This window comes from Spea bombifrons, chromosome 7 (assembly GCF_027358695.1).
Source record: "Spea bombifrons isolate aSpeBom1 chromosome 7, aSpeBom1.2.pri, whole genome shotgun sequence".
Lineage (NCBI taxonomy): Eukaryota > Metazoa > Chordata > Amphibia > Anura > Pelobatidae > Spea > Spea bombifrons.
This window is the reverse complement of record NC_071093.1, coordinates 45000104-45028098: the sequence shown is the minus strand read 5'-3', so window position 1 is coordinate 45028098 and position 27995 is coordinate 45000104. Positions and strand designations below refer to the sequence as shown.

The window sequence follows — 27995 nt, the reverse complement described above, 5'->3', positions numbered from 1 at the left end:
TCTCAGGAATAGCAGTGACACGTATGTTCGCGGTGGTCCCGTGACACGAATGTTCGTGGGGGTACCGTGACGCGTATCTTTGGCAGGTCCCGTGACACGTATGTTTGGGGAGTCCCGTGACATGTATGTTTGGGTGGTCCCGTGACACGTGTGTTCGGGTGGTCCCGTGACACGTGTGTTCGGGTGGTCCCGTGACACGTATGTTCATGGGGTTCCGTGACATGTATATTAAGGGGGTCCCGTGACACGTATGTTCTCGGGGTTCCGTGACACGTATGTTTGGGGCGTCCTGTGACACGTATGTTCGCGGGGTTCCGTGACACGTATGTTCGCGGGGTTCCGTGACATGTATGTTCGGGGCATCTCGTGACACGTATGTTCGCGGGGTTCTGTGACACGTATGTCCGGGTGGTCCCTTGACACTATGTTCGGGTGGTTCCGTGACATGTATGTTCGTGGGGTTCCGTGACATGTATATTAAGGGGGTCCCGTGACACGTATGTTCGCAGGGTTCCGTGACACGTATGTTCATGGGGTTCCGTGACATGTATATTAAGGGGGTCCCGTGACACGTATGTTCGCGGGGTTCTGTGACACGTATGTTCGGGGCGTCCCGTGACATGTTTTGTTTGTCCATGAAGGCACCTTCGTATAATCCGATAATTTTCAGAGATTGATGAGGCTTCCGGATTTTTCTCAGAGTGCCGTGGAAGCTTCCACGCTTTCCGCGTCCTGTTCTGATGATTTTTTCCGGGGGTCTTGCTGCGGCGCGGAGGACGGCTCCGCCGCGTATATTTGGCAACCAAACGGCAAATCATTCCTGCGGCAGAGAAAAAAAAGGAAGTCACCCAAAGTTATACTTTTTATTTTATGGGAAAAAAAAAATATGTTTTTTTTTCTGGATTGAGAAACAAAATCCAAAAAAAAAAACCACCCCAAAAAAATCCAAAAGTTTTTTTCCTCTGATTTCGCTGCCGTTTCAGCCGTTTATTTCCCTTCTAATTTCTCCTCTGGTTTAATCCCCCAATTTCTTATGGGGCAAATAAAGTTACCCCTCCAGCCTCTGCCTTCTTCAATAAATACTCGGGGATGTAATGGGGCGGAGCTAGTTTTTAGCCACGCCCACTCCACTTATACCCCCCAAAACCGCTGTTTTGCAAAAGCTACCAGAAATCTGGCTAAATGAACCCATTTTACAAACCCCAATCCTGCTACATTTCAGCAAGTTATAAAAGTATTATTTTTTTTCGGGTCTATTTCAGGAGAAATGTAGCTTCTGCATTAACTACGGCAAAATTCTAAATAAAAAGTTAATGCCGGTTGCTATGGTGATAACTTCAGATTTAGCTCCTTTTTTTCCTCTCATCGCTCTTGTTGATAGGGGGGGGGGGCGACGTCTCCCTCCGTGCCGAGCACAAATGATGTCATTTTTAAGAAGGATCACAGATGGTCGTTTAAATAATCTAAAGCCGCCCCGGGATTTATTGCGGGCGCCAAAGAGCTCTTTGGTGGAAGACATTTTTTTATATAACGAGATGTGGAGAAGAGCGGTCTGGAGATTCCCCCTCCGCAGGACTCAAAGGGTTAATGGACCAAATCCAGAATCCGTGCAAAAGATTGACAATATTTACCCAGAAATACGGTTTTTCTTCCCAAAAAAGCAAAAAAAGTGATTAAAATTCTTTTTTTGGGGGCCAGGATCTGGCGTCTGAGAGTTTTAGGAGTTGCAGCTCATTTTAAATATTCGGTTAATTGTTGTAGATTCTGAGATTATAACTATGATAAAAAAATGTTTTAAAAAAACATGGCGGCCGGCACTGGGCTACCCAGCCCTTGTTGGACTACCCAATCTGGCTGGCTGAGAGTCATAGGACAGGAACTGTCCAGTAATTTCCAGTAAATCCCAGATATTTTGTGGGGAATATTTTAATTTCAAAAAAATTCTCAGACAAAAAATATAAATTAAAATATACTTTTTGTGCATTTGGTAAAAAATAAATAAAGCATTCAGGCCTTAAAATCACAGAATGATTATTTTGCAAAATTATAATTTTTTTTTTTAGATTTTTAGAAAAATGCATTAAATAATTAGGCTCCCCCCCCCTGAGAAGGGGAAACTAAAGCTGCGTTTCTGTAACTTTCATAAATTAATGACCGGGAACATTTATACCGAAGAACAAACGAACAAAACATGAATGAATAAACCTCTCGGAGCCGCGTGTGTCGGAATGCGGGAAGGCTGAGGTGGGAGGGGCATCCAGGCAAAAGAAGGAGGGGCCAGGCAGGGAACAGGACTGGCGTTCTTCAGGCAACATGACCAAAGGATTGTTTGAGAGGCAAAGCTGTGCAAACAAAACACACACAAGGGGCAAAAGATTAGGAGCATCGGGGGGGAAATTCATTTAAAAAAATAATTTATTGCTGCAAGAAAAAAACTGAATAAAACATTAACATTTCTCATAGATTCTGAATATTAACAAAGCTCTTTAATTGGCTTAATCAGTCGTTGGTCTCGTCTTAGATTCAGGAGCCGTATGTCTATCCCGTGCATGTTTAATACCCTCACTGTATTACCCTCTACCACCTCTGCTGGGAGGCTGATCTACCTACTTCCTACCATAACAGTCTTCTATGGAGCTACTGGTCTCCCGCGTCATCCTGCAGATCCTTCTCTACAGCCGTGAACGTGACGCAGTAGTAGATACAGGTCTGCTGGACCCGTTGTAATTTGGGACCTGCTCTCAACAGCGCCCCCTCTTGGCCTCTCATGAAAGAGTTGGATGAGCTGACATTTTTTAAATCATCTTTTTCAAAATATTTAAATCTCGTGCCTTTAAAATAAAAAAAACATTTTTTTTTATAATTAATATTTTTTAATTAAATGCCAACTCGTCCTTTTTTCCCCTTTTTTTAGGGATTAGCGCTTCTATAAAACAGATATTTAGTTCCTTAACGACCTTGAGAAACATTCAGTTTTATCTGGGCACAGATAAGAAGTCAGCCAATTAACGGACTGACGCAGTCGGTTTACGCGTCATTTTCCAAAATACTGGGGAGGAAAAACATTTGTTGGGATCGCGGACGCGGCTTTTCTGCCAAAAATACATTCTCTGGAGAGTTAATTAGATGATAATCTAAATAAAAAACCTGGAAATCGAGCAGTCTGGGAACGGTTTCATTTGGAGACGCGGAGAAGGATTTCTGTTTCCAATCGACAAACAAATCATTTATTCTTGTAAATAATCCGCAGATTTCCAGATATTTGGAACAAATTCTGCTATTAAAGATAATTTGTGGCTCCCAACATTCATCGTCTAAACAGACGGCGCTGGATGTTATCAAACGAGTAAAAAAAACACATTGGTGCCTATCCTAGCTGAACACAACTCTCATCACTCTCAGCTTTATGAGATTGGGAAACCCAGAAATAGACCCGTGGCCTTTATGTATTTTTATATGTATGAAAAAGAGAATTAGGGAAATTAATTTATACTTTACTGAGAGGGTGGTAGATAAGCGAAACAGCCTCCCAGCAGAGGTGGTAGAGGGTAATACATGCGCGGGATAGACATACAGCTCCTGAATCTAAGACGAGACCAACGACTGATTAAGGTTTGAGTCTTTACTGATGGGCAGACTAGACGGGGGCCGGATGGGGCCGATCTGCTGGCGGGTTCTATGGTTCTTTATATAAATATAGAATTTATGGATTATATGTATATAACCTCAGTACCATTAAACCCCACCCACAAAAAGTAACCAGCCAATCACAGGTAAGCTGCATTCGACAGAATGGGACAGGAGGGAGGATGCGGCAGGACTGCCCTGGAAGTAACTGAACGCCAGCCCCAAATGGCATAGACGCCCTGACACAAACTTACTCGCACACACACACGCACACACGCACACACACACGCACATGCACACACACACAGGTGTCAGGGCAGGGTGCAATAATAAGGACGAAGTTAGTTTTGAAGAAAACAGAAAGAATGAGGTCAGAAGAGACGAGAAAAGGGGGTCGGAGAAACGATATTACACAGCGGGACCGCATAAAAAAAATATAAACCCCTAAAAAGGAAGCTAAAATCACTCAGCGAGATCACACTCGATAAAGGAACGCGAAGCCGCACTCCATTCCAGAATCGGTAAATCCAAAGAGCGGAAGGCGGCATCGCAGCGGGAGCTACCTGGGAAGCAAGCGCAGGCGACGCGGATCGGTGGTCTCCGTCCGCCTTGGTTTCTTGTTCTCCGGCGGGCAGAAGAAAAGCCGGGCTGGGACTCGAGTGCCTCTGCCGTCTCATGAACGGGAAGACCCTGTTACGGGCAACAAAACGAAGACACATCAGAGACGTCTGCGTAACAACGAAATAATAAACGCTCTGAGCTCTACTGATTCCTACGGAAGAGAGGAGAACGTTCTAGAATCCTAACATTAAGCAACATTCTCAAGGAGGTCAGGGGGCTAGAAGGTCCACGCCGATCCCACCCAACTAAAGAGCCTTCGGAATCCTCCCGGGAGGCTAGAACTTTAATTATTCCAAGGTCACTCCCGACGACTCGAAGAGAAGGGGATGGCAAACTGACCGTGATGCCAAAATATGTCTGCGATTTCATTTAATGAAACTAAACCCCCTTGGAAAAGCAACAATGTATCCTCATATCTCCAGCCATCGAGAGCCACGCGCCGTTTCGCGAAGACCAAGAAATGCCCTTAAATGGATTAAAAAATCCGCAGGATAATTTGTTTCATGCTGACGTCAACTCGAATTTCCTTCCATCGATTGAAAGATTTCGAGCAGCGCGTTACAAACCCTTTCTTGGTCTCCGGGGGGATGAAGGCTTGGCCCACGAGGCTCTTGTACATGTCGGACTTCAAGTATCTCGGATACGAATCCTGGAACATAAAAACATTTAAAAAAATATCATCAAAGAGTTAAAGATCCCTTGGTATTTCACCCCAAATTCTGTTTCATGCCCCGCCCACAGTCATTTAACCACGCCCCCATTCCTTCTTCACCGACTGACCTTCTTCATCAGCATGTAGATGTGCATCTGGGCGTCTTCTAACACGAAGCGATGGGGGGCTTTAATGTTCTCTAAGGTCTTTTCCATGGTCTTGCTGTCGATGTTTACCCAGCGGACGGCCCCCGGAGCCAAAAACTGCCTGTTTTTACGGTAATGGCCCCCAAAAAAAAAAGGTGAAACATAATACCTGCCGGCAGATCGGCCCTATTCGGCCCCCTGTCTAGTCGCCCGTTTCTCCGGCTGTAACGACTCAAACCTTAATCAGTCGTTGATTAAACCCCCCACAGCCATCGCGATCACAAAGATTATACATGAAATCCCTGAGAATTTTAGCCTAAAAATACACGCAAAGTGGAAGGAATGGCATATGGAGGTTTTTGACGCCGCCGATCAATCATTCCCACCGGCCGTCTGTTTTTACGCCCAAATGTTCTCGCTCCCAATCTTCTCCGTAGCAGACGTTAACTCGCGGGTTAAATCTCCGTAGCCGGATTCTATCTCTCGCTGCGTTATTTATGTTTTTTTTTGACCCAAACATAAAAATTTAATTATATAAAAAAAAAAATAAAGAATCACTCACTCGTAAACGGACTGAACCGTGGAGGCCACCTTGGAAAGTTCTCCATAACGCAATTCTTCGCAGGCTTCCCAAAAGAGAAGATTCTCGGCTGGAACGGAGAGAAACGAGGTGAAGAAATAAGGGGCAGAAGTGAGTTCCACCCTCCGGAGGAAGCTCTCCGAACGTTATTATGAAAACCCACCACTAAACTCCTTCTCCAGGAACTGCAGGAACTCCTTCCGTCCGCGGGGGTCGTTGAGTAACTCCATGAAATTGAAGGTCCAGCGGTCTACCCGGAGTTTGGTTGGCATGGGTACCCTGGGGATTATGGGAAGGGGCATTATATATATTATATATTATTGAGCTCCGCTTGCGGTCTCGGAACGATGGGAAGCTCGGCTTTCTCCAACCAAGCCAACGTTCTAACCACGAACGTCCTAAAATTGGATAGTTTTGCCGGGCTGGAGTTTCAACCCGAAATCCCGAATCCGAAATGTTTCATTATTTTTAAATATTTGGACCAATAGAAGCCAACTTTTAATAGCACTTCATGTGCGTCGATACAAACTGTAAGATGATTGGCCAACCAATCAAGATGGCAACAGACATTTTGTAAAGGAAAACCCCCGATCCTGTATCCAAACACAAAAACTATAACATTCCCTGTGTGTAGGATCAGTTCTAACGCTACTCACATGGATGCAGTCATAGACCAGTACATGACATCATCCGTGATCCAGGGGTTACTGGGGAGACAGCCGGACATGATGGGGTCATGGGGTAGGTACTGCTCGCTAAATTTCAGGAACCTGCAATGAGTTAATGATTAGACCAGACGCAGAGGGGCAGCTGCCAAGCCTGGGGTTAACTAATGCCAAATACCCCAAGACAATGTAACCCCCCCCAAAGTGGCAACAGATAACTGAATTCTGATCACACTATCTCACCATGACACAAAGAACTCCATAGAAAGATCGACGAATACTACTGGAAATTCTGCGCTTCACGAAAACATTCCCCCCACGGAGAGGTAAACAAATGGTAAATAATTTAATCAATTACTTAGAGGGTGGGAGATAAGTGGAACAGCCTCCAGGCAGAAGTGGTAGAGGGTAATACAGTGAGGGGATTAAACATGCATGGGATAGACATACGGCTCCTGAATCTAAGACGGGACCAACGACTGATTAAGGTTTCAGTCTTTACAGCAGGAGAAACGGGCGACTAGACGGGGGCCGGATGGGGGCCGATCTGCCGGCAGGTTTATTTAAGACGTGTATGAGATCGGGATGAACAGCTCCTAGGTGATGCCGTTTAAATTCCGCTGAGACGTGATACTGTATCCTGATAATAGGATATATATATTTTATATCTATAGTATACGGCTGCCAATCACTCACCCCTCCAGGCAGATGGAGGATTTTACCCGCGTCCTCGTCATGGCTTTCTTTAAATATTCCGCCTTGGCCAAAAAAGACGAAAATCCAGTAATTATACTGTAATATTAACTGTACATTTTGCACATTTTATGCTTTAATTTATACCGCAGATGATTCCGCCTTCATATCTTTACAGCTAAATAATTGATTATTATGAAAAAAATATATATTTTTAACGTATTTATTGAGAGATTTCAGGTGCCGTCTTATAATCCGCAAATTATTTGACAATGACATCCTTACCTCCTTTCTGTAATAATCCGCATTCTTTCCCTACAAAAATAAATGAAAAAGGTTTTCCGTGAGCAGAACAGATAAATGTCCCAATTCTGCGGATTCTGGGTCTAGAATTTGGAATATTATGTACAACGGCCAGGTGCGGCCACTGGATTTGGCTTAAAACTCTTGTTTCTCTCGATTTGAAGATAGGGGGGACCAAAAGGTTATCTAAATTATCATTCATAACTCCCAGCTTAGTTATTGTTTCCCATAATGTAATAGAATAATGTAACAGTAGTACTTACAAGCTGCATCTGACCCGCGTAACAGCTCCCTCGGTCCGGCCCCCGGTCCATCACGTTTAAACATCCAGGCTGCAGAAATGTTTCAAAAAGCAAGCAAAAAGGTAATGATGGCTCAGAAAAGTTGTTTGGGGGTAATGATGGCTCAGAAAAGTTGTTTGGGGGTAATGATGGCTCAGAAAAGTTGTTTGGGGGTAATGATGGCACAGAAAAGTTGTTTGGGGTAATGATGGCTCAGACAAGCTGTTTGGGGGTAATGATGGCTCAGAAAAGTTGTTTGGGGGTAATGATGGCACAGAAAAGTTGTTTGGGGGTAATGATGGCTCAGAAAAGTTGTTTGGGGGTAATGATGGCTCAGAAAAGTTGTTTGGGGGTAATGATGGCACAGACAAGCTGTTTGGGGGTAATGATGGCTCAGAAAAGTTGTTTGGGGGTAATGATGGCTCAGACAAGCTGTTTGGGGGTAATGATGGCTCAGACAAGCTGTTTGGGGGTAATGATGGCTCAGACAAGTTATTAGCGGGCAAAGATGGCACAGGCAGAGTGTTTGGGGATTAGGCAGCGATGAGCTTCTTGGGGGCAAAAGTGGCACCGTGGGTCATGTTCTTTGGTGAAGTTGGTAGCCCCGGGGCAATTTTACCCACCAGTGCATTGGGGTTATTTTTTTTTTCCATGGAACCCCCCTTCTGTAAAGTAGGGGTCTGGAGCTGAGAATCTTTTAGAAGACTCAGGATTGTGAATAGTTGGAATCTTTTGATTCTTTGTATCTTTTAGGGTGTAGCGGATACAATGTTATTCCAGCTATATATAGATATAAGATAAATACATATAAAAAAAATAATAACAGCGCCATGGAATCTGATGGCGCCAAATAAAAACTAATAATAATAATAATTATTATTATTATTCTCATCATGATTCTCATGTCCCATGACGATAAATGAGATTTTTTTTTTTAATATGTAAAAAAATTGGGTTTTTTTGGCCGTGATCTCTTATTCTGAAGACGACCCGGATCAGACGCGTTTCTTCCGCGTCTCCCAAATCCTTTCTTATTAAGTCGGCGGTTAAAATGCATTTTCTTTTGGATGTTTTCCAAGCAAAGTCGGCTAAATTTAGTCCGATAAAGAATAGATCCCACCAGCACGCTTTCTAATTATACATTTCTTGCGAGAACTCGTCAACGGCTTCAACAAATTTCTCTCCGAGCATCGAGCGCTCGGCGAAAGTCTCTTCCATGATATAAAAAAAATAAAAAAAAATCTAAAGATGCTTGAAAGGAGCATGAATCGGGAGTTAAAAGCGACGGAAAGGTCGTCGGCTGCCCTTGATTTCCCAGTGACCCTTCCCTGCTGCTGGGATCATAAATGTAGCTTAGAAAGACATTCCCTGCATGAAAGGCAAGCGTGGGAGAAACAAGGGCTGATGCTCCCTGGGGAGAGACAGTGTGTGCGTGTATGTGTGCGTGTGCGTGTATGTGTGCGTGTGATGCAACCATTGACAGTATGCTTTATATGAATAGCAGTAAGGGTTAAAAAGAAATTACCCTTGGCACTTTGTAACATATGCAATGTGTAAATTACATTTATTTTTGGGGGATTAATAAAAAATAAAAATAAATAAATAATAAAAATAATATATATAAATAATAAATATATATATATATAAAAGGCTAAGTGTCAGACACACTTTTAACACTAGGGGGCAGCACTGTAGTTCACATTAGACGTATGTGAATGGGCCAAAATGATTCGAGTCACAGCTGTCAAACTTTGTGCAGCCAATGGGAGATGGAATCCTGCCCATGCTTGACTCTCATTGGCTGCTCTAGTTCGGAACGCCGATATGTAAATCCGATAAGTAGATATAAAAGAACAAAACAAAGTTCTAAAGTGGAATTATGAGAACGCGAGGATTTCAGTGCTGTTCCCAACTCACCGACGGCCTGCTGACGAGCCAATACGCCTGCTCCTGGCATTCGATCACGATGCGGTCGCCTTTCCGTCGTTGCTTGGCTGCCCTGTCGAGAAGACAAAATCCGAGAAAAAAATAAATAAATACAAAAAATTGCAACTCTTAAAGGAAATCCTGAAAACCTACAATTTTAGAGGATTTCATTCCCTCTGTATATTAGCCTCTACCACTTCTGCTGGGAGGCTGTTCCACGTGTCTACCACCCTCTAAGTCAAAGGACGTCAATTTTTTTTAATGAAACACATATTTTAAACTTTAAAACACCTTTAAGCTAACGGACACAACACCTCACAATGCATTATTAAAAACTCTATTTTTTAAAAAAAAAAAATTTTTTAATTAACATTTTTGTAAATAATTATTTTCCATTTTTAAAGGAATGCGAAGATTTAGTGCTTCCAGCTCTGAGGATTTTAATCATTTTATACAGCGTCGTTCTGCTCGCGCTCGGTAAAATCCATGGGAATATTTTAGGATATCTTTGAATTTTTTATGACGCATGCAGATAAATATTTAATGTGTGCTTTCTGGATTAAGCGAAGTGGGTGAGCGCTTTATTTATTTATAGAAATGTCAAATATTTTTAAAAAATTTAGGTTAGGACCTAGAAGCTTCTAACGTGAATACGGGATATGTATTTTTTTTACTTAGTGAGCATTTTGGATAATTAACATAAAATTCTAGACTATTACATAATAACCGGTTATACAGAATACCGGTTTCTGTTCCACCAACCGGAAGAAACAACGTACTGGTATTACCCCCCCCCAATAATAATATTAAGAAATGATAGAAAATAGTAAACTTTCCTTAGTCAGAGAGTCCGATTGGGTGATTAAGACCGAGCCATTCTATTGTCCCCCACAGGCAGTATGATAAGGAGTCGGGGGGGTAGTAGATCGGGGATCAGATAACAGAGCGAGAATCATACAAACGGCTGATATGCAGCTGCCTGAAAACTTTATATTATTGATATTTATAAAAACATATTTTTGATTTGATAAAAAAGATTGTAAAAATATATATATTATTTTTATATCCAGATCACCCTAACACACACGCACACACATACATACACAATCACACATAAACACACACATACACAATCACACATAAACACACGCACACACACACATACATACACAATCACACATAAACACACACATACACAATCACACATAAACACACGCACACACACACATACATACACAATCACACACACACACATACACACACACACACACACACATACATACACAATCACACATAAACACAAGCACACACACATACACACACGCACACACATACACACACGCGCACACACACACATACACATATATATATATATATATACACACATCAACACACACACACACGGACAATCACACATAAACACGTACACACACACATACACACACACACATATACAATCACACATAAACACATACACACACACACACACATACATACACAATCACACATAAACACGTATACACACACACACACACACATACACAATCACACATAAACACATACACACACACACACACATACATACACAATCACACATAAACACGTATACACACACACACACACACATACACAATCACACATAAACACGTACACACACACACACAATCACACATAAACACGTATACACACACACACACACAATCACACATAAACACACGCACACACACACACATACACAATCACACATAAACACACGCACACACATACATATACATACACATACATATACATACACATACATACACACACACACACATACACACACACACACAATCACACATAAACACATACACACACACATACATACACAATCACACATAAACACACGCACACACACATACATACACAATCACACATAAACACGTACACACACACAATCACACATAAACACACACATACATACACAATCACACATAAACACACGCACACACACATACACAATCACACATAAACACACGCACACACACATACATACACACACATACAATCACACATCAACACATACACACACATACATATACATACACAATCACACAAACACACGCACACACACATACATACACAATCACACATACACAATCACACATCCACACATATACACACACACACACATAGTTTCCTGTATATATTATTAATACAGTCCGGTGTCAGTAATTCTTGCCTATTTAATATTTTAAATCCGATATTTTTATCCATTTTTTTAATCAGCTATTTGACTTGTAAGAGAAGCGCTGAAGTGGCAGCTTCCTGACTCCGCCGAGTATCAAATTCCCCGGGAAACATTCAGCAACTCAGCAAAGTCTTTGAGAAACTTTCTGTGATACCCCCGGGACCAAAGCAGCCGGGACCCCGGCGGGCGTCTCAGGAAAGGGGACAGGACCCTTGGGGGGGTGTAATATACTTAAAGCCTGAATTTCGGGTATACCCCTAGGCAGCACAAATGAACTGTAATAATGCAGACGGATCCGCCGAGGAAGAGAGGAGGAGAAACGCTTCCCTCTCCACGAATCGCTCTTCGTTATTCTGGCCTCCCCGAGTATTTCCGCAAAAGGAAGGAGCAAAAGAGACAGACACTCCCCAGAGTCGCCCCTTCTGCAGAAGAGCTCCGGGAGGCCTGGTTAACGGAGCGGAGAGCGAGGAGAAGCGGAAGAAGAAAGAAGACAGGAGAACAAGACGAAGCAAGAAAGGAGGCAAGGAGACAGAAGCAGTCGGTGGAAAAGGAAGGGAGACATTGAGAGAGAGAGTGAGAGAGAATGAGTGAGAGAGCACTAGAGAGTGTGAGTGAGAGAGCACTAGAGACTGTGAGTGACAACAAATTTCGTTTCCCAATATAAATAGCTCTCTGAATTTTATCATGGACCATAAAACCCCCCCAAAAATTTGTCAGAATCGTTTTTAATGGCAAATAACAATTTTTTTTACTCAAGAAAAACTTTATTTATACCCCAACGCAAACAAACGATTCTTCTGTCACCTAAACGGATTCTCTTCCACAATTAAGGAAATCGATTAAAATAGCAGATAATTAAAGGAAGAAAACAACATCAGCGCTGGGATTCCCTGGAGACGCACGGCACGGATTGCTTATAGAAAGATTAACGACGGGGCTCACACTCTGCTTAGAGAACGCGATAAATTACAATAAAGCCTCACCGGAGCTGCTCTCGCGCCTGCATGACCACGAAGTCCCACGTGTGGTTTATTCTTTTATGTAACTGGTTATAATTATCCTGGAAAATTAAAAAATAGAAAAGGGATAAATTCCTTGCAGAGCAGCTTCGTTCTCTCAGTAACATTCTCAGACATTCCCGAACATTCACGGACATTCTCTGTAACATTCTCAGACATTCCCGAACATTCACGGACATTCTCTGTAACATTCCCGGACATTCACGGACATTCTCGATAACATTCTCGGACATTCTCTGTAACATTCACGGACATTCTCGGTAACATTCTCGGACATTCTCAAACATTCTCGGTAACATTCTCGGACATTCTCAAACATTCTAGGACATTTTCGGTAACATTCTCAGTAACCTTCTCAAACATTCTCGGACATTCTCGGTAACATTCTCAAACATTCACGGACATTCTCGATAACATTCTCTGACATTTTTTCTAATGACCCCAATGCCTGAGAAATCCATGCGTCTCATTGTTTCAGATGGTTTCACAGGGTTTGGCCCGGGGGCCAAAGTGATTTATCTGTACAATACCCATGTAGAATAACAATATATGGTGGTGTCTTGCGTAATGTTAGCATGTGACCTAGAACAAGACGTGGCTCACATGACCCTTTAATAGCGCGTGCGAGCGTATCCGTCATATACAATGTAACAAGACTCCGGCGTTACGTGACCGGTGCGGTCCAGGGTCGGACCGGGGATGGCTTTACCCAAAAGTGCCATAAGTGACATATCTTAGGCCCTCCTAGGCGATCAGGCCCCTTGGTGTGCCGCTGCGGTTTTGATCCCCATTGTACAGGGCTATGGAATGCGATGGCGCTATAAAGAGGGGAATCAGGGCAGGAGAGAGGGGATCAGGGGAGGAAAAAAGGGATAACCTTCTTTACCGGACCTAACCAGAATACAGCTAATAAGCAGACCTTACAATGAGTCTGGTGGGTGGCTAAGATCCAGGCCCCCTACGTAGTTATGTCTAGAAGAAATATTTTAACAAACGAGCCACGTGGTGGTTATGAAACCCGGCCATGGGAACGTTCTACGGAGCCGACGCGCTGGGAGGCTTTCCTTTCCCGTTTTTTTGGGCTCTTTATCTCTGTTTTGAAGAGCCAGACTGTTTTTAGAGCGACACATTTACATGTCTTTGTTGGGCTCGGGAACATCTGGCTGCGGAGGAAAACAAACTTTGGAGACAGCTTTCCCTTGCGTCTGCAGGAAGCCCGTTTTATAACCTACTTTAAAAGGGAAATGAGGTGAAAAAGAGGATTTTTTTTTATTTTCTGCTATTTTTTTTAAAAAATATATTTTTTTTTATGGTTTTATTGCAGTGTTTTGGTTACAAGGTTATTGGGTAATAGTTATAACGGGAAAGGGGTCAATGTCGGCATCCAATCAGAACGGATGCAGCTATGACATTGGGTGATGACATCATAACTCATCACTAGCAGCAAATAGCCATTGATGTAACAAATTGTGGGTTTTTTTTTTTGCAAATGCCTCAAATTTACTACAGATAGGGGTAAGAGCAGTTTACATATCGGGGTCCCCCATTATCCAATCAGATTCTAGGGGCGCTGGCCAGTGGGAGCCATCGTGGCTAAGGACCCAATACTATTGTGCACTTCAGAAATAAATGCATGATTATTCATAGAAACATAGAACCTGCCGGCAGATCGGCCCCATTCGGCCCCCGTCTAGTCGCCCGTTTCTCCTGCTGTAACGACTCAAACCTTAAACAGTTGTTGGTCTCGTCTTAGATTCGGGAGCCGTATGTCTATCCCATGCATGTTTAATACCCTCACTGTATTACCCTCTACCACCACTGCTGGGAGGCGGTTCCATTCATCCACCCCCTCTCAGTCAAGTAAAACTTCCTTTTATCACATGACATTACCTTTTCATGCTCCACCAGATCTCCTTGTTTTCGGATATTTTTCTTTGCAAGATAAATTGCTAAAAAAAAAATGCAATTACTACGTGGTTAGACGGTGATAATATAATACAAATATATGAATAAATATTTTCACGGAGGCGTTAAGCGGTGGGATATCGGATGTTGCTGCGATCACAGAAGATGTAATTAGAATGTTTTAGTATTTGCATAATCACGGAAAAACTAACTATATAATCGGTAAAAGCAAAATAAAAGATAAAAAAGAAAAAAACATAGGAAATGTGAATAAAATACCCCCCCCCCACAAAACAAATCCTGATTCTAAAAGGGAAACTAACAAAAATAATTTTTGGAGCTGTATATGATTGATTTTGCTAAAAAAAAAAAAATAATTGACCTTAAAGTGCGAAAGTCCGACCTTCATTATACCTACCCTTACTATATAAAACAGAATTTTCAGCAAATTTATCTAATTTATCTGAATTTAAAGGGGCCATCTAAAAAGTACAGTTTTTTTGGCAGGTACTCAAAATGTTCTTAGCCCTTCTCTCAAGCGTCCCTAATCCAGGCCAGTTTTTTTTGTTGTTTTTTTGTAAAAAACCCCCCCTAATTCTAGGTTTCTGTTTTTAATGTGAAATACCAAATAATCCTGCGGGGGGGGGTTAGTAATAATATATGTTATTGTATGAAAAATGAATTAATAATTAAAAAAAATGAATTAACAAAAATTTAAAAAAAATTCCAAATAATCCATTTTGTTGCCTGTCTCGTTTCGATTTCTCCAAGGTCGCCCGTAACGGGTCATATCGTGGCAGAGATTATCCTGTAATCCCAGCCATTCGCAGACAGTAAGAGATCAAAGTCCTCGCGCTCACCATAATCGAGTTCCGTGGCCGGCCATTTATTCGTCGTCCAAAAATATGGAGTCTAGGGGGAGAAAAAAAATAATATATTTTAATTTACGAGAAATTAGCCAGATTAAAACTCACATGAGACGGGAAATCGGAAAAAAGATTGCATCGACGGAGATCCTATTTCCAGGGACAAAACCGGCCAAAGACATTTCCAGACCTTGCCGGTATCAGGTTAGCTTTTTCTATGTTACAAAATCCATTTAATCGGTTCCAAAACCCTTTTCCAAGGTCGAAATTATACGTCATGTGACCTGCGGTGTCTAAATGGAGGGCCCTGCTGTACCAGACATTTTTTTGCTAACTGTAGCCTCCTAAATCCACCATTTTTGTTGAGTCCCTCAAAAGGAGGATCTCTCGGTGGTTCGCCTTTGCTCTCCATGATAAGGAAGTCCCTGTGGTTACCGTGAAGCATTTCTAACAACACTGCCGTAAAGCAGTCTGCGCCGTAAGATTTAGAAGCAGTGGGCGGTTCCCAAATATCACATGATCACCAACAATGGAGACCTCCGGGTCTAGCAGATACAGTAACCATAATCTAAGAACAGGGCATAAAGACGGACGAGGAGCCTGAGCCAGCTGTAGGCACTCAAATATGGAAGACATGTTAGCAAAGGAGTCTAAATAATTACCCCCAACTAGGGGGTATCTGTAAATCCTCTACCTGCATGTGGATTATACACAAAATTCCACTTCCAATCCTTATCATTCTTAATCCCGTTCCAATGCTCTTTATCACAGATCACGAACCTCTAGAGATTCCTCCACAATGCTTCTTTACGAGAATCTTTCTTGGATCGTAATGCGTCGGGGAAGCAGAGCGGGGGAGGGGAGGGGAGGGGGGGCGTTGAGGTAAATTTTTTATAACAAGGATATTATGTGACACAAATTGGGCAGACTGTGTATTCCGAACTCTTTAAATCAATGTCTGGATGAGGTACCTTGCTCTTGCTGTTTATGCCCCAAGAGAAGCAGCCATCGGCTCGGCGAGTTTATAGAATCCTTGACAGATTACAGTAATTAGATAAGATAGAGCTATTTATAGCCATATTGCTTCTAAAAAAAACATATTTTTAATATATTTTTAATTTTTAAACATATTTTTTAATAAAAAAAAAAAAGTCTGTTTACAACCAAAAATATTTTCACTAAAATATTTGCATTCCGGTTCACACTGCCCCGAAATGCAAATTAATTCCTTAAAAGGTAATAAAAGAACAGAGTGAGAGAGAGAGACAGAAGGAGTGACATTTCAGATCTATCCGGAAGCATTACACCTGTCTGGAGGTATTAATACTCGGACACGAATGCCCCCATACTGTCTCAATCCATTAAAATAAACAATAGTTCTTTAGGATTGTTTCTTTATTCGGAGGTCTCGGGCAGAGATCACAAATATTGTCATGAAGAAGTCTTTTTGGATTTGTGATAGCTTAAGAATGAAACGAACTATTGAGATCTGAGAGGTCCATCTAAGCGTTGTTGCCCTTAAAATCCCCCCGTCCAGCTACATGAACGCAAAGTGGGCTGTTGATGTGGACAGAGCCAGATGCGGCATCAGGAAAACCAAGACAAAGCTAGACAGGTTGTAGACACAGTGACATTATGTGGTGGGGCAGCACAATCTCATGGAAGATGGTCCATGAATTTGCCCACCACGTCAACATTTCTCCAACATTCCGTTTAGCTGTGTCTTGGCTTGGCCAAGAGTTGGGTCACGAGTCTTCAACCTTCTGCCTAGCTGTGTCTTGGCCAAGAGTTGGGTCACAAGTCTCAATGTTCCGTCTAGCTGTGTCTTGGTTAGGAGTTGGGTCACGAGTCTCCAACGTTCCATCAGCTATGTCTTGGCTTGGTCAAGAGTTGGATCATGAATGTGTTACCCCACATAGAGTGAAAACATATGGCTGGAGCACCTAGTGAAGCAAAAGCCTTCGGCTTCCTTCAGCTATTGCCACAAAATATGTCTGGCGCCTGCAGAACCTTGGAGCCCCAGTAGGGGCTCCTCTTCTTTAATAATTTATTTTGAAAAGAATAGGCGACAACAGGTCCTTAAAATATGCTGCCACAGCTGGGGTGATTCTGTGTGTATGATTCGGTCATCAGAAAATTGGTTCTCTAAGAATATTTTTTTCACTCTTTGCCTCTCTCCCTCTCTCTCTCTCCCTCTCTCTCTCTCCCTCCCTCTCTCCTACTCTCTCCCCCTCTCTCTCCCTCTCTCTCTCTCTCTCTCTCTCTCTCTCTCCCTCCCTCTCTCCCTCTCTCCCACTCTCTCCCCCTCTCTCAGGTAGACGTTTCCCAAGTGAATCTAACTCCATACTCCCCAGGGCCCGGCATTACCTGAAATCTGTAAGGGGAATCATCCGCTTTAAGAACGAGATTCCGTGGATCCTTCAGGGGGTAGATATAACCGTACTTAACAAGCAAATTCCCGAGGTGCAGGGACTCTAGGAGAGGAAACAGAATTAACTATAAATATACGAAAATAGACGAAAGCTGAGAACGACATAAAACAACAGACTGGGATACCAGCCTCACAAAATATTCAACCATCAAAAAATTCTATACGTGACGTCAACATTTATTTAAAAGGTTCGACGCTTATATATAATAATTAAAATTATGATGATTATAATGCGTTATTAAAGGGCATTTCTATGGATTATTAGCTAAACATTGTAACAGCATAAAAGAACGTGGAACTTGATGGTTTTAAATGTTTCCATCTCATCCCCTCTCCCCTCTCTCCCCATCCAGACTATATTCTTATAGCATATTTTCTAAATCGTATAAAACCCCCATTCTCTCCCTTTTTTAGTGATTACGAGTTATTTCAAGTAATTTTTTTTATATTTTTTTTAAACTCTTTTATGTCATTATTTGACTTCTGTATTTTACTTTCTCGCTTCCGTAAAACAGAAGTCGATTCCCGCTCGTTTCATGCATAATTAAAGGCCGCTGATGAAGTAACGATCCCTAATCTGCCGTAGCGCTCCATTAGACGCACTTTTTGCCGAGGGAAGCATTTCAGCTTCCAAAAACAAATCTTTTTTTTTTTTTATCCTAATGTATAAATTCATTTTTTCTGTCACAGCGCTCTTCAGTATTCACGCTGATTGAGGCATCGGAATTTTACATGATTCAGGCTGATTTAGAAGACGTTGAGGAGGGGACGGATCCTCGTCACGGTGATGAGCGGCTCAGTGATTTCTTGGTATAAAGACCCCATGATTTTTTGTACTTGAGACATTTGGGTAACACATTTTGGCGAGTCGCTTCATAGAAGCTTCACGATTGGCTATTAAAGGGTTAATAAATGAGTCTCATTGAGAAACCATTGGTACCAATGATGTCATAGCGCAAAGATTGTGGAATGAAGCGTTACCTGAGAACCTCCCGGGGGAAGCGGCCCCTTCGGGGGAAGTGACTTCATATAGGGGCGGGGCCGCCCCAACCGAGACACGAACCAATAACCCTTTCTGTTATAGGTTATCTCACTAACAATGATGTCAACGGGAAGAAGAGGCCCACAGACAAGGCTCCTACTGAGCGATTACTATGCAGAGAAATGACATCATATTAGAACATCCTAATTCATGCCTGTAAAGAAAGATCTGTCATCCGATACAGCAGGAAATAAATGTATCGGAACTCGTTAAATTACAGAAAAAATATATCAAGAAATAACCTTTCCGCTTGGTTTGATAGAGTGCACGGGAACTGTGTCAGACTGAGATGTATATGTATACAGAAATATACCCCCCCCCTGATAATGTATATAGTAATATACCCCCCCGATAATGTATACAGTAATATACCCCCCCGATAATGTATACAGTAATATACCCCCCCGATAATGTATACAGTAATAACCCCCCCTGATAATGTATACAGTAATAACCCCCCCTGATAATGTATACAGTAATATAACCCCCAGCGCTGTATACAGTAATATAACCCCCAGCGCTGTATACAGTAATATAACCCCCAGCGCTGTATACAGTAATATAACCCCCAGCGCTGTATACAGTAATATAACCCCCAGCGCTGTATACAGTAATATAACCCCCAGCACTGTATACAGTAATATAACCCCCCAGCACTGTATACAGTAATATAACCCCCAGCGCTGTATACAGTAATATAACCCCCAGCGCTGTATACAGTAATATAACCCCCCAGCGCTGTATACAGTAATATAACCCCCAGCGCTGTATACAGTAATATAACCCCCCAGCGCTGTATACAATAATATAACCCCCAGCGCTGTATACAGTAATATAACCCCCAGCGCTGTATACAGTAATATAACCCCCCAGCGCTGTATACAGTAATATAACCCCCAGCGCTGTATACAGTAATATAACCCCCCAGCGCTGTATACAATAATATAACCCCCAGCGCTGTATACAGTAATATAACCCCCAGCGCTGTATACAGTAATATAACCCCCCAGCGCTGTATACAGTAATATAACCCCCAGCACTGTATAGAGTAATATAACCCCCAGCGCTGTATACAGTAATATAATCCCCCAGCGCTGTATACAGTAATATAACCCCCAGCACTGTATACAGTAATATAACCCCCCCCCAGATAATGTATACAGTAATGTTTTTATCAGATTTTTCTCCAATAAACTCCCTTTATCTGCAGACCTGGAGCCGCCGTTGCTGTCAGTCATGTGATATTTTGGGTGACTTTCCCAGCTCAAACACCGCACTGATCTGATGCTTTATGGCGATGCTAATGAAGTCCGTTCCTCCATAGACTTTCATTAATCAGAGTGTCTGGCTGGGTGATTAAGACTGAGCCATTCTATGAATTAAAAAAAATGGTGGGAGATCCGCTTGAAAATGTAGAACACTGACCTGCAGACGGCCGCTTCTATAAGGTGAGCAAGTGAGACGGGTGCAGCCGGTTACCACGACATATATCTGTCCCCGTATCCATTCCATGCCCAATATTCTTCCAACCCCTATCTTGGATACACAGTATCACTATGGAATGCTTTCAAAATATACGCCTTCATATAAGATAAAAGGCAAACATTTTCCAAATGAGTTTGCACCTGCTGTGAATTAGCAAATGAATCGCGTCCCTAAAGGGATTCGCTAACCAGAGAAAAAAAAAGAGCTAAGCGATTAATGTAATGGATGGGGGGGAGCGGAGAGGGACGCGAAACAGAAGAGAAGAAGAAGTTTCTATAAAGATCCCCACGGGGGAATCCAATTTTCCTGCACAGCAGCGATGCCCTTATTATCGAAACACCTGAACTCGCATCGTGGGTAATAACGCGACACAAACCCCGCCACGCTATCAAAAAAAGCTATTTCATTTCTGAATATTAAGTAAAAAAAACCAAAAAAACAACAGAAATGAATGATTTTCATAAAAATATTTAAAAACATTTTTTTAAAAAAAGCACCCCCACAAGAATCATCATTCCTGGTAAGATTTAAGGTTTTTAGGGCCAGCAGTGATAAAAAAAAAAAAAAAAAATAGATACATTTTTTTTTCAAGCGGAATGTCATGGGTTAATTTTTTTTTTTTTTTTTTAAAAGATAGAAAATGCAAAGATTACTCCACGGAAATTCATCGGAATAACGAGAGGTTATGTGAGTTTCTTTGGCATTCGGAGGACGGATTCACGATGATTGAGCTGGTAGCGGAGTCTCGAAGATCCGGCTCTGATCTGATGGGGTCTGACTCGGGAGACCCTAATGGGCCGCAATCGGCGAGACTTTGATGCGGTTTCATCTCAAAATCCTAAAGGATTCATTCGAACCTCCTGAATAATCGATCCCTCAAAAAAAAAAAATAGATTCCTGTACGAAAACATATATGCTATACATACCAACTGTCCCGAGTTTAGGGAAAAAAATACAGAGAGGAAACTTCACTAGAGCAGAAACAGCTGGCAGATTGTGTCGATGAGACTGATACATTCTAAAAAGATTTTTTTTGGGGAAAAAATCTCTATTGTGCTTGTAAAAAAAAATAAAGCGGTTTAGACGGCAGCCTTACGGAAGGTATGATGGAGATTGTGAGGATCTCCGGAAACATTAGTCTTCCCCGCTTATAAAAACGTGTAGGGGGCTACTCGCTAGATTGTGGATTGCGTGAGATAAAACATCTCACGGACTCCGTTATACATCAGGCAGAGCGGATCCTGGTACTAAAAAGGGCTGAGCTGGCCCTGCACAATGTATAATTCATACAGGGGGAGTTCAGGAGTGCCATTTGCCCCACACAGAGCCACATCGGCCCATGGCATTAGAGATGGCTATGTCTTCTTCACCCAACTCACAGTTTAGTAAATAAAGCCCTATCCCCCCCACCAGCTGCTCAGAGCCGCCATTACACAGACCCTTGGGGTGGAATAAGGACTGGATCATCTCACCTTCTTCACTGATGGAGAGCTTCTGGATCAACCATTCCACCACATCGTTCCCTGGACCAAAAAGAAGACAAACGCAGGGCGTAAACAGGCTGAAATAACAATAGATTGTAAGCTCTTGGAGCAAGGTTCTCCATATGATCTAGCTGCATTTTCACACTCCACTTTATAAAATGATTGGGGTATTAACGCAGTCAGGTCGCGGGGTCCCCATATACGCGCCCCCTTTTAGATGTACAGCGCATGGCTGCGTCTCAGTCAGGATGCTGGGAATTGTAGTCCCCTGCTCGGGATTAATTAAAGGTTTCGTCAGCAGGGCAACAACAGGCTTTAAGAGGATCTGAAACACACATTACAGGGTCCCACGAGCCTCCCAGGACCCAGGGGCTTAATTATCTTAATGAAGGAGATTACTGCAGGCATAATGGAAAAGAAAACGATGAAACGTTACGCTTAGGATTTATTTCCACCTTCAGCTGGGAACCCGGCAGGGAGCGAGCGCCGGCACTCAGCTGTGTGCAGAGTGTTAGTGAATAATCTGACCTGGGTCCGGATGGCTGCAGTTTCCCGGCTCAAACACCACACTGAGCTGATGCTTTATGGCGATGCTAATGAAGTCCGTTCCGCCATAGACTTTCATCAGTCAGAGAGTCTGATTGGGTGATTAAGACGGAGGCATTCTATTGTTTCCCACAGGCAGTATGATAAGGAGTCGGGGGGTTTAGTAGATCGGGGATCAGATAACAGAGCGAGAATCATACAAACGGCTGATATGCAGCTGCCTGAAAACTTTATAAACAGAACTGGGGTGAAAAGGAAGCCCAATAAGACTAATGACATCATACCCTAGTGCCCAATCAAGAACCAAGCATCACAGCTGCAGCTTCTTCCTGAAGGCCCAGCCTCCTCTCTGTCTCCTGCACCCCATTTATCCCACATAAAGAATAGGGGTCCGAAGCTCTAGATTTCTGGTGGTCTGCTTTATAGGATGGTGACTGACCGAGTCAGAAGATGGAAAACCCTAAATCTAGATATTATTGTGATGATGACCTAATATCTTCACAACCCAAAGACTGATCTCAGAACAAAAGCGGTGAAACGAGGCCGTTTAGCCCCAAAAATGTAGCAGAATGCATTGTTATTAAGAACATTCTAAACCAGCGCTCAAACATTCGCAGAAAGTAGAATTAGGACAGGCAAGCATCTGTTGCTAAAGGCAACCGCTATTTATCGCACGGTTAGGCGCCGCTGGCAGCGCACGGATTAAACCGCTTTGAATCCTGAAAATTAAAGTCCATGAATTATTTACTTTGTTTACTTGCATGAAAAGAGTTTAGATTCCCGACAAAGAATCTGCAGAAATAATTAAAAAAATAAAAACTACAAAAAAAAAGCGCCTTCTAAAATTAGACACTCGTGTTTTCGTTATTCGGATCATAAAGCTAAAAAAAAATCGTTGGCATTGCTCAGAAACTTCCCATTTCGGTGTTTATTTTTAAATTCTAATTTTTTTTCTAAAAAAATTTATACTCATTTACGGAAAAAAATCTTAAATATACTTTTATAAAGTTTCAGTTATTTTATTTTTTTTTAGGGGAAAAAAAAAACTTTCCCACCAGACAGGTAAAGCCGGCGTGAACTCCCAAAAATTCCGCATAAAAATAAATCTGCGGGAAAAAAAAAAAAAATCAAGGTTTTTTTATTGTAACAATTACTTTTATTTCTTGGTTATTTTGTCATCGGTTACGCAGTAAGAATAAATATTTTATAAACCACAGATTCATTTGTGTATTAAAAATACAGTGTTTTAAAAAAAATAAAAAATATTATTAATTCATTCATTTATTTTCTTGAAGAACCAAAAAAATCTAAAGTAAAAATGTATTTTTTTTAACCAATAAAATAGAAATTATTACTTAAAGAGACGGCGGCCAATAAGTGTTTCTATGAGCGCCCGCCATTTTTTTTCAGTTAAGTCACTTAGTACATATGGCGGGGGTGTCCAACCTGCGGCCCTCCAGCTGCTGCAGGACTACATCTCCCATGATGCTCTTTCAGCGAAGGGGCTGGCCGAGGAGGATGGGAGATGTAGTCCTGCAGCAGCTGGAGGGCCGCAGGTTGGACGCCCCTGGGTCTCCAAGACGTTAAGTTCATTCTAAACGGAGAAACGTTTCCTGCCGGTAAACATTTAGAGCTTCGGCTTCTCTGAAAGTTCTTTTAGGTTTCCGGTTGGAATCGTCAGAGATCGAGGTTATTTCAACTGAGACGCAGCTCCATGTCTCTACTCTAGCTGTCCGACCGACAACTGGACTGCAGACCCTCGCTGATGATGTCAGTCCGCTTCTCGGCCAATCAGGTGAGACCAGGGGCTGAAGCGCCCTCGATTTGACACTCCACTCGATCCCCTTATAGGTGAAAATGACCTCACTCACTGCAGCAGCGAGTGACTGTCGGAGAGGACATCGCCGGGGCAGGCGCTGCCGGCCGCTCTGAGCGAGGAGGTTGTTGCCTTCTCAAAAATTAGACAAATCAGTTTGGGTTCTTTGGAAGATCTGTGATCTCCATTGGCTGGTGGCCCAATGGGGCGACCAGGTTCTCCGTCATGCGGCCGAGGGGTTTCTGCCCCCCTAGTTACCCTAGTCCAGAATACGCCACAGTCGGCACCAACAAGGTTTACAACCCATGAGTTCAAACCCCTGGGCCATTACAGACCGGGTCTCCATGGGGCCTTGGTCTTCCTATTTCCCGGCCGGCGTCAGTAATGAACGCGGGAAATGCCGGTTAGGGTGCGACTTACCGGTCATCGCGTGGGGAATAACAGTAATCAGGAGCCTCTGGTTTCTCATTTTGATGCCGACGTCAGGATCCTGCATGGCGACGATCAGACGCTCCATCTGTGTGAGAAACAAGAACAGAGAGGATGGTAGATAAGTGGAACAGCCTCCCAGCAGAGGTGGTAGAGGGTAATACACTGAGGGTATTAAACATGCATGGGATAGACATACGGCTCCTGAATCTAAGACGAGACCAACGACTGATTAAGCTTTGAGTCTTTACAGCGGGGCGCCATCATTATTCAGACTGGAAGGGCAATGCGTTTTGCTCACATAGAGGTTGGTTCTATCGTTGAAATAACCCCCCCCCCCGTATTGCAGGGCATCCCCCGCCTGGGACGCAGGCCTGTAAATACAACTGAGATGTGCAATTGGAGGCTTTCGTGGTATCTTGTATCGTTGGATGGCTCTGAGGGACGGATCAACCTAACCACAGACCTCGCGCTTCAATCTGAAACATGAGCTGCGTCTCTGCCGGCCGGGAAGCCATCGCTCTAATGGGCTTCTCCATTTACTGGAAAGGAGTCTCCCGAGTGGAGGGCAAAGAAGCCGTATCATCAAATATCTGTTACTGCAGTTCTTGTTAAGCCTTTAAGCTCAAGTAGGGGTGACCACCTGAACCATCAGCCACTCCAAAGAGAGGGCAGTAGATACGTGGAACAGCCTCCCAGCAGAGGTGGTAGAGGGTAATACAGTGAGGGTTTTAAACATGCATGGGATAGACATACGGCTCCTGAATCTAAGACGAGACCAACGACTGATTAAGGTTTGAGTCGTTACAGCAGGAGAAACACATCAGAGACAACGAATCGGCTTATGTTTATATGCGTTAGAGCGTCAGCTCCATAGAACAGAGCTCTCAGAATATTCAACAGATTTTTTGTGGGTTTTTTTTTATACTGACGGCATTCAGATCTTAAGACAGACGGAGGATTTTACGAGTCGTTCTGCGGTGTCAGATTTCACTCGACATACAAACGATAATAATTCAGAAGAAAACGAAGAAATCGAGATAAAAAGGAAATGAAGACATAAAAGCCAAACGAGGAATTATTATTATTAACAAAAAATGGAATGTTCTAAGAGCGAGGGTTCCGCGCGTAATAAATTATAACGGAATCGATCGGATCTTCGGGCCGATAGGGACTCGGCAAAGAAATCTTTTGTGACTTTTTGTGACCGTTTACCCAACGCGTTTTACAGACATTCTAGACAAGGAAACTGCTGTGTTTTAATAGTAACCCTCATGGAAGGGCTACAATGACCTGAGATCTGAGCGGAGGATCCAATCGCCCGCAGATGTCACGGCTAATGGGCATCAGACCTAGACCGGCCATCAGGCGCGCCTGGCAAATGCCCGGTGGGACGGTGGCCGCCAGCGACCCATACTCACCCCATCTGCTGCATAAAAGGGCAGCATGCGGCCACACATATTCAGCCACAGGCGGCCGACGGCTTTAAAGTGCCAGTGCCGCCTCATCATCGGCACTCTGGCACTGATGGGAATATGAGGAATGCCCCCAGTTTATATGACAATATTGGATCTAGCTTGGCAGGCCAACCGGATGAGGACCCAGGCACCGATAGAGCCAATACACTGCCGCCGACAGCTTCCCCCGGGTCTCGGAGGAGCGCATGCCGGACCTTCCCGTTATATAGAATGGAAAGTAACCAGGAATAAGGAACCCGGGGAAAGGCTTTAGAGGGAAAGGTTATAAAAAACACGACGAGCAAATAGATAAAAAAAAATATGTTTCAATAGCAACTTTAACCCATTGCGTGCCAGCACTCGATGATGTCACCTGTACCTTACACTCCTGTTGGTTAAAGGGCATCAACCACAGGTTTTCAAAAATGTATTTGCAATGACCTCATCACCCCTGCCTTCCATGCACTTCTGATTGTGGTTGTATGTGTGTGTGTGTGTATGTGTATGTGTGTGTATATGTGTGTGTATGTGTGTGTGCATATGTGTGTATGTGTATATGTGTGTATGTGTGTGTGTGTATATGTGTGTATGTGTGTGTATGTGTATATGTGTGTATATGTGTGTGTGTGTGTGTGTATATGTGTGTGTGTATATGTGTGTATGTGTGTGTATGTGTATATGTGTGTATATGTGTGTGTATGTGTATATGTGTGTATATGTGTGTATGTGTGTGTGTAGATGTGTGTGTGTATATGTTTGTATGTGTGTGTGTGTATATGTGTGTATGTGTGTGTATATGTGTATATGTGTGTATATGTGTGTGTGTGTGTGTGTGTTACATTGTTACAGGTTAAACTGACATTCTTTATGCTTTGTTTTTGTAATAAAAAAAGGCAGGAAATACATTCTTCGGGATCGATACACTTATAGGAAGGAAGAACAGATTGAATCAATTAACCCTTTAAGCCCTAGACTGTTTTGTTTTGGGCTTTTTTAAATAAAAAAAAATTAAATGAACCTGCTATTCTCCATTAACACTTTGCATTCATGGATCATTTCCAAAATACCCAGAGAAAGATGAGTTTGTTAAATTACATTTAACATTTCCAGTCCCGGAATGATTTAACATCATTAAATTTCAGGTTTTTTTTTCAAAGTACATTAAGAGGTTAAATGGAATTTAAAGACATGCATTTCCCCCTCCTAGTCTCCTCTCTCCTTCATTCCTGGATTCTATTTCCTGTAAATATTTTGTGATTTATTTGGGGATTTCTCTGGGAAAAATATTTAAACCAGACCAGTGTCCTGATGTAACACTAACTGGGTAAGTTTCAAAATATATATATATACATATACATACATACATACAGGTGTGTATGTGTGTATACAACACACACACACACACACACACACACACATATATATATATATATATATATATATATATAGGAATATGATAATAATAATAATATTAATAATAATTAGAATAATAATAAATATATTTGAAAAATATAAGTGCATGCCATTGAAGGGGTTAAACCCCAGCCTAATGCTGGACAGTTCCCTGTATATCTCCCCTAGTGTGCAATATATTATCAGCCCCAGACACCCATAACTGGCATTCTCTGTGCAAGTTGTGGCTGTCTGGGGCTGTTCATATGTTGCAGGTGGGGAGAGGGGCAGACAGACTCACCTTGAGCAGGCAGGACATCTGGACTTTGCAGTTGTTGCCCTGCTGGAGGCTGCTGATGGTCATTGTGAGTGTGGAGGGGAGGCAGCTCTCTGCAGCTG

General features: G+C 42.6%; 1 protein-coding gene across 1 annotated transcript; it reads right to left on the bottom strand.

The window, feature by feature from the left end:
• Positions 1-631: 631 nt before the first annotated feature.
• Positions 632-27995, bottom strand: RGS11 (regulator of G protein signaling 11). Its single transcript, XM_053471385.1, has 19 exons — positions 27898-27995; positions 24739-24835; positions 21945-21995; positions 17882-17988; positions 15509-15560; positions 14634-14692; positions 12708-12784; positions 9486-9567; positions 7551-7619; positions 7270-7299; positions 6988-7049; positions 6283-6396; positions 5790-5905; positions 5609-5696; positions 5029-5167; positions 4815-4897; positions 4191-4317; positions 2206-2342; positions 632-820 (listed from the first exon to the last, which is right to left on the bottom strand). The coding sequence occupies exons 1-19, from the start codon at positions 27958-27960 to the stop codon at positions 697-699; spliced, it is 1677 nt and encodes a 558-aa protein (XP_053327360.1). The 5' UTR covers positions 27961-27995; the 3' UTR covers positions 632-696.

Coding starts and splice junctions, on each gene's coding strand:
- RGS11 (XM_053471385.1), bottom strand. CDS start 27,960: ATGACCATCAGCAGCCTCCAGCAGGGCAACAACTGCAAAGTCCAGATG. Junction 4,898..5,028: donor TCTACATGCTGATGAAGAAG/GTCAGTCGGTGA, acceptor TTTATGTTCCAG/GATTCGTATCCGAGATACTT. Junction 821..2,205: donor GACACACGCGGCTCCGAGAG/GTTTATTCATTC, acceptor TCTCTGCCGCAG/GAATGATTTGCCGTTTGGTT.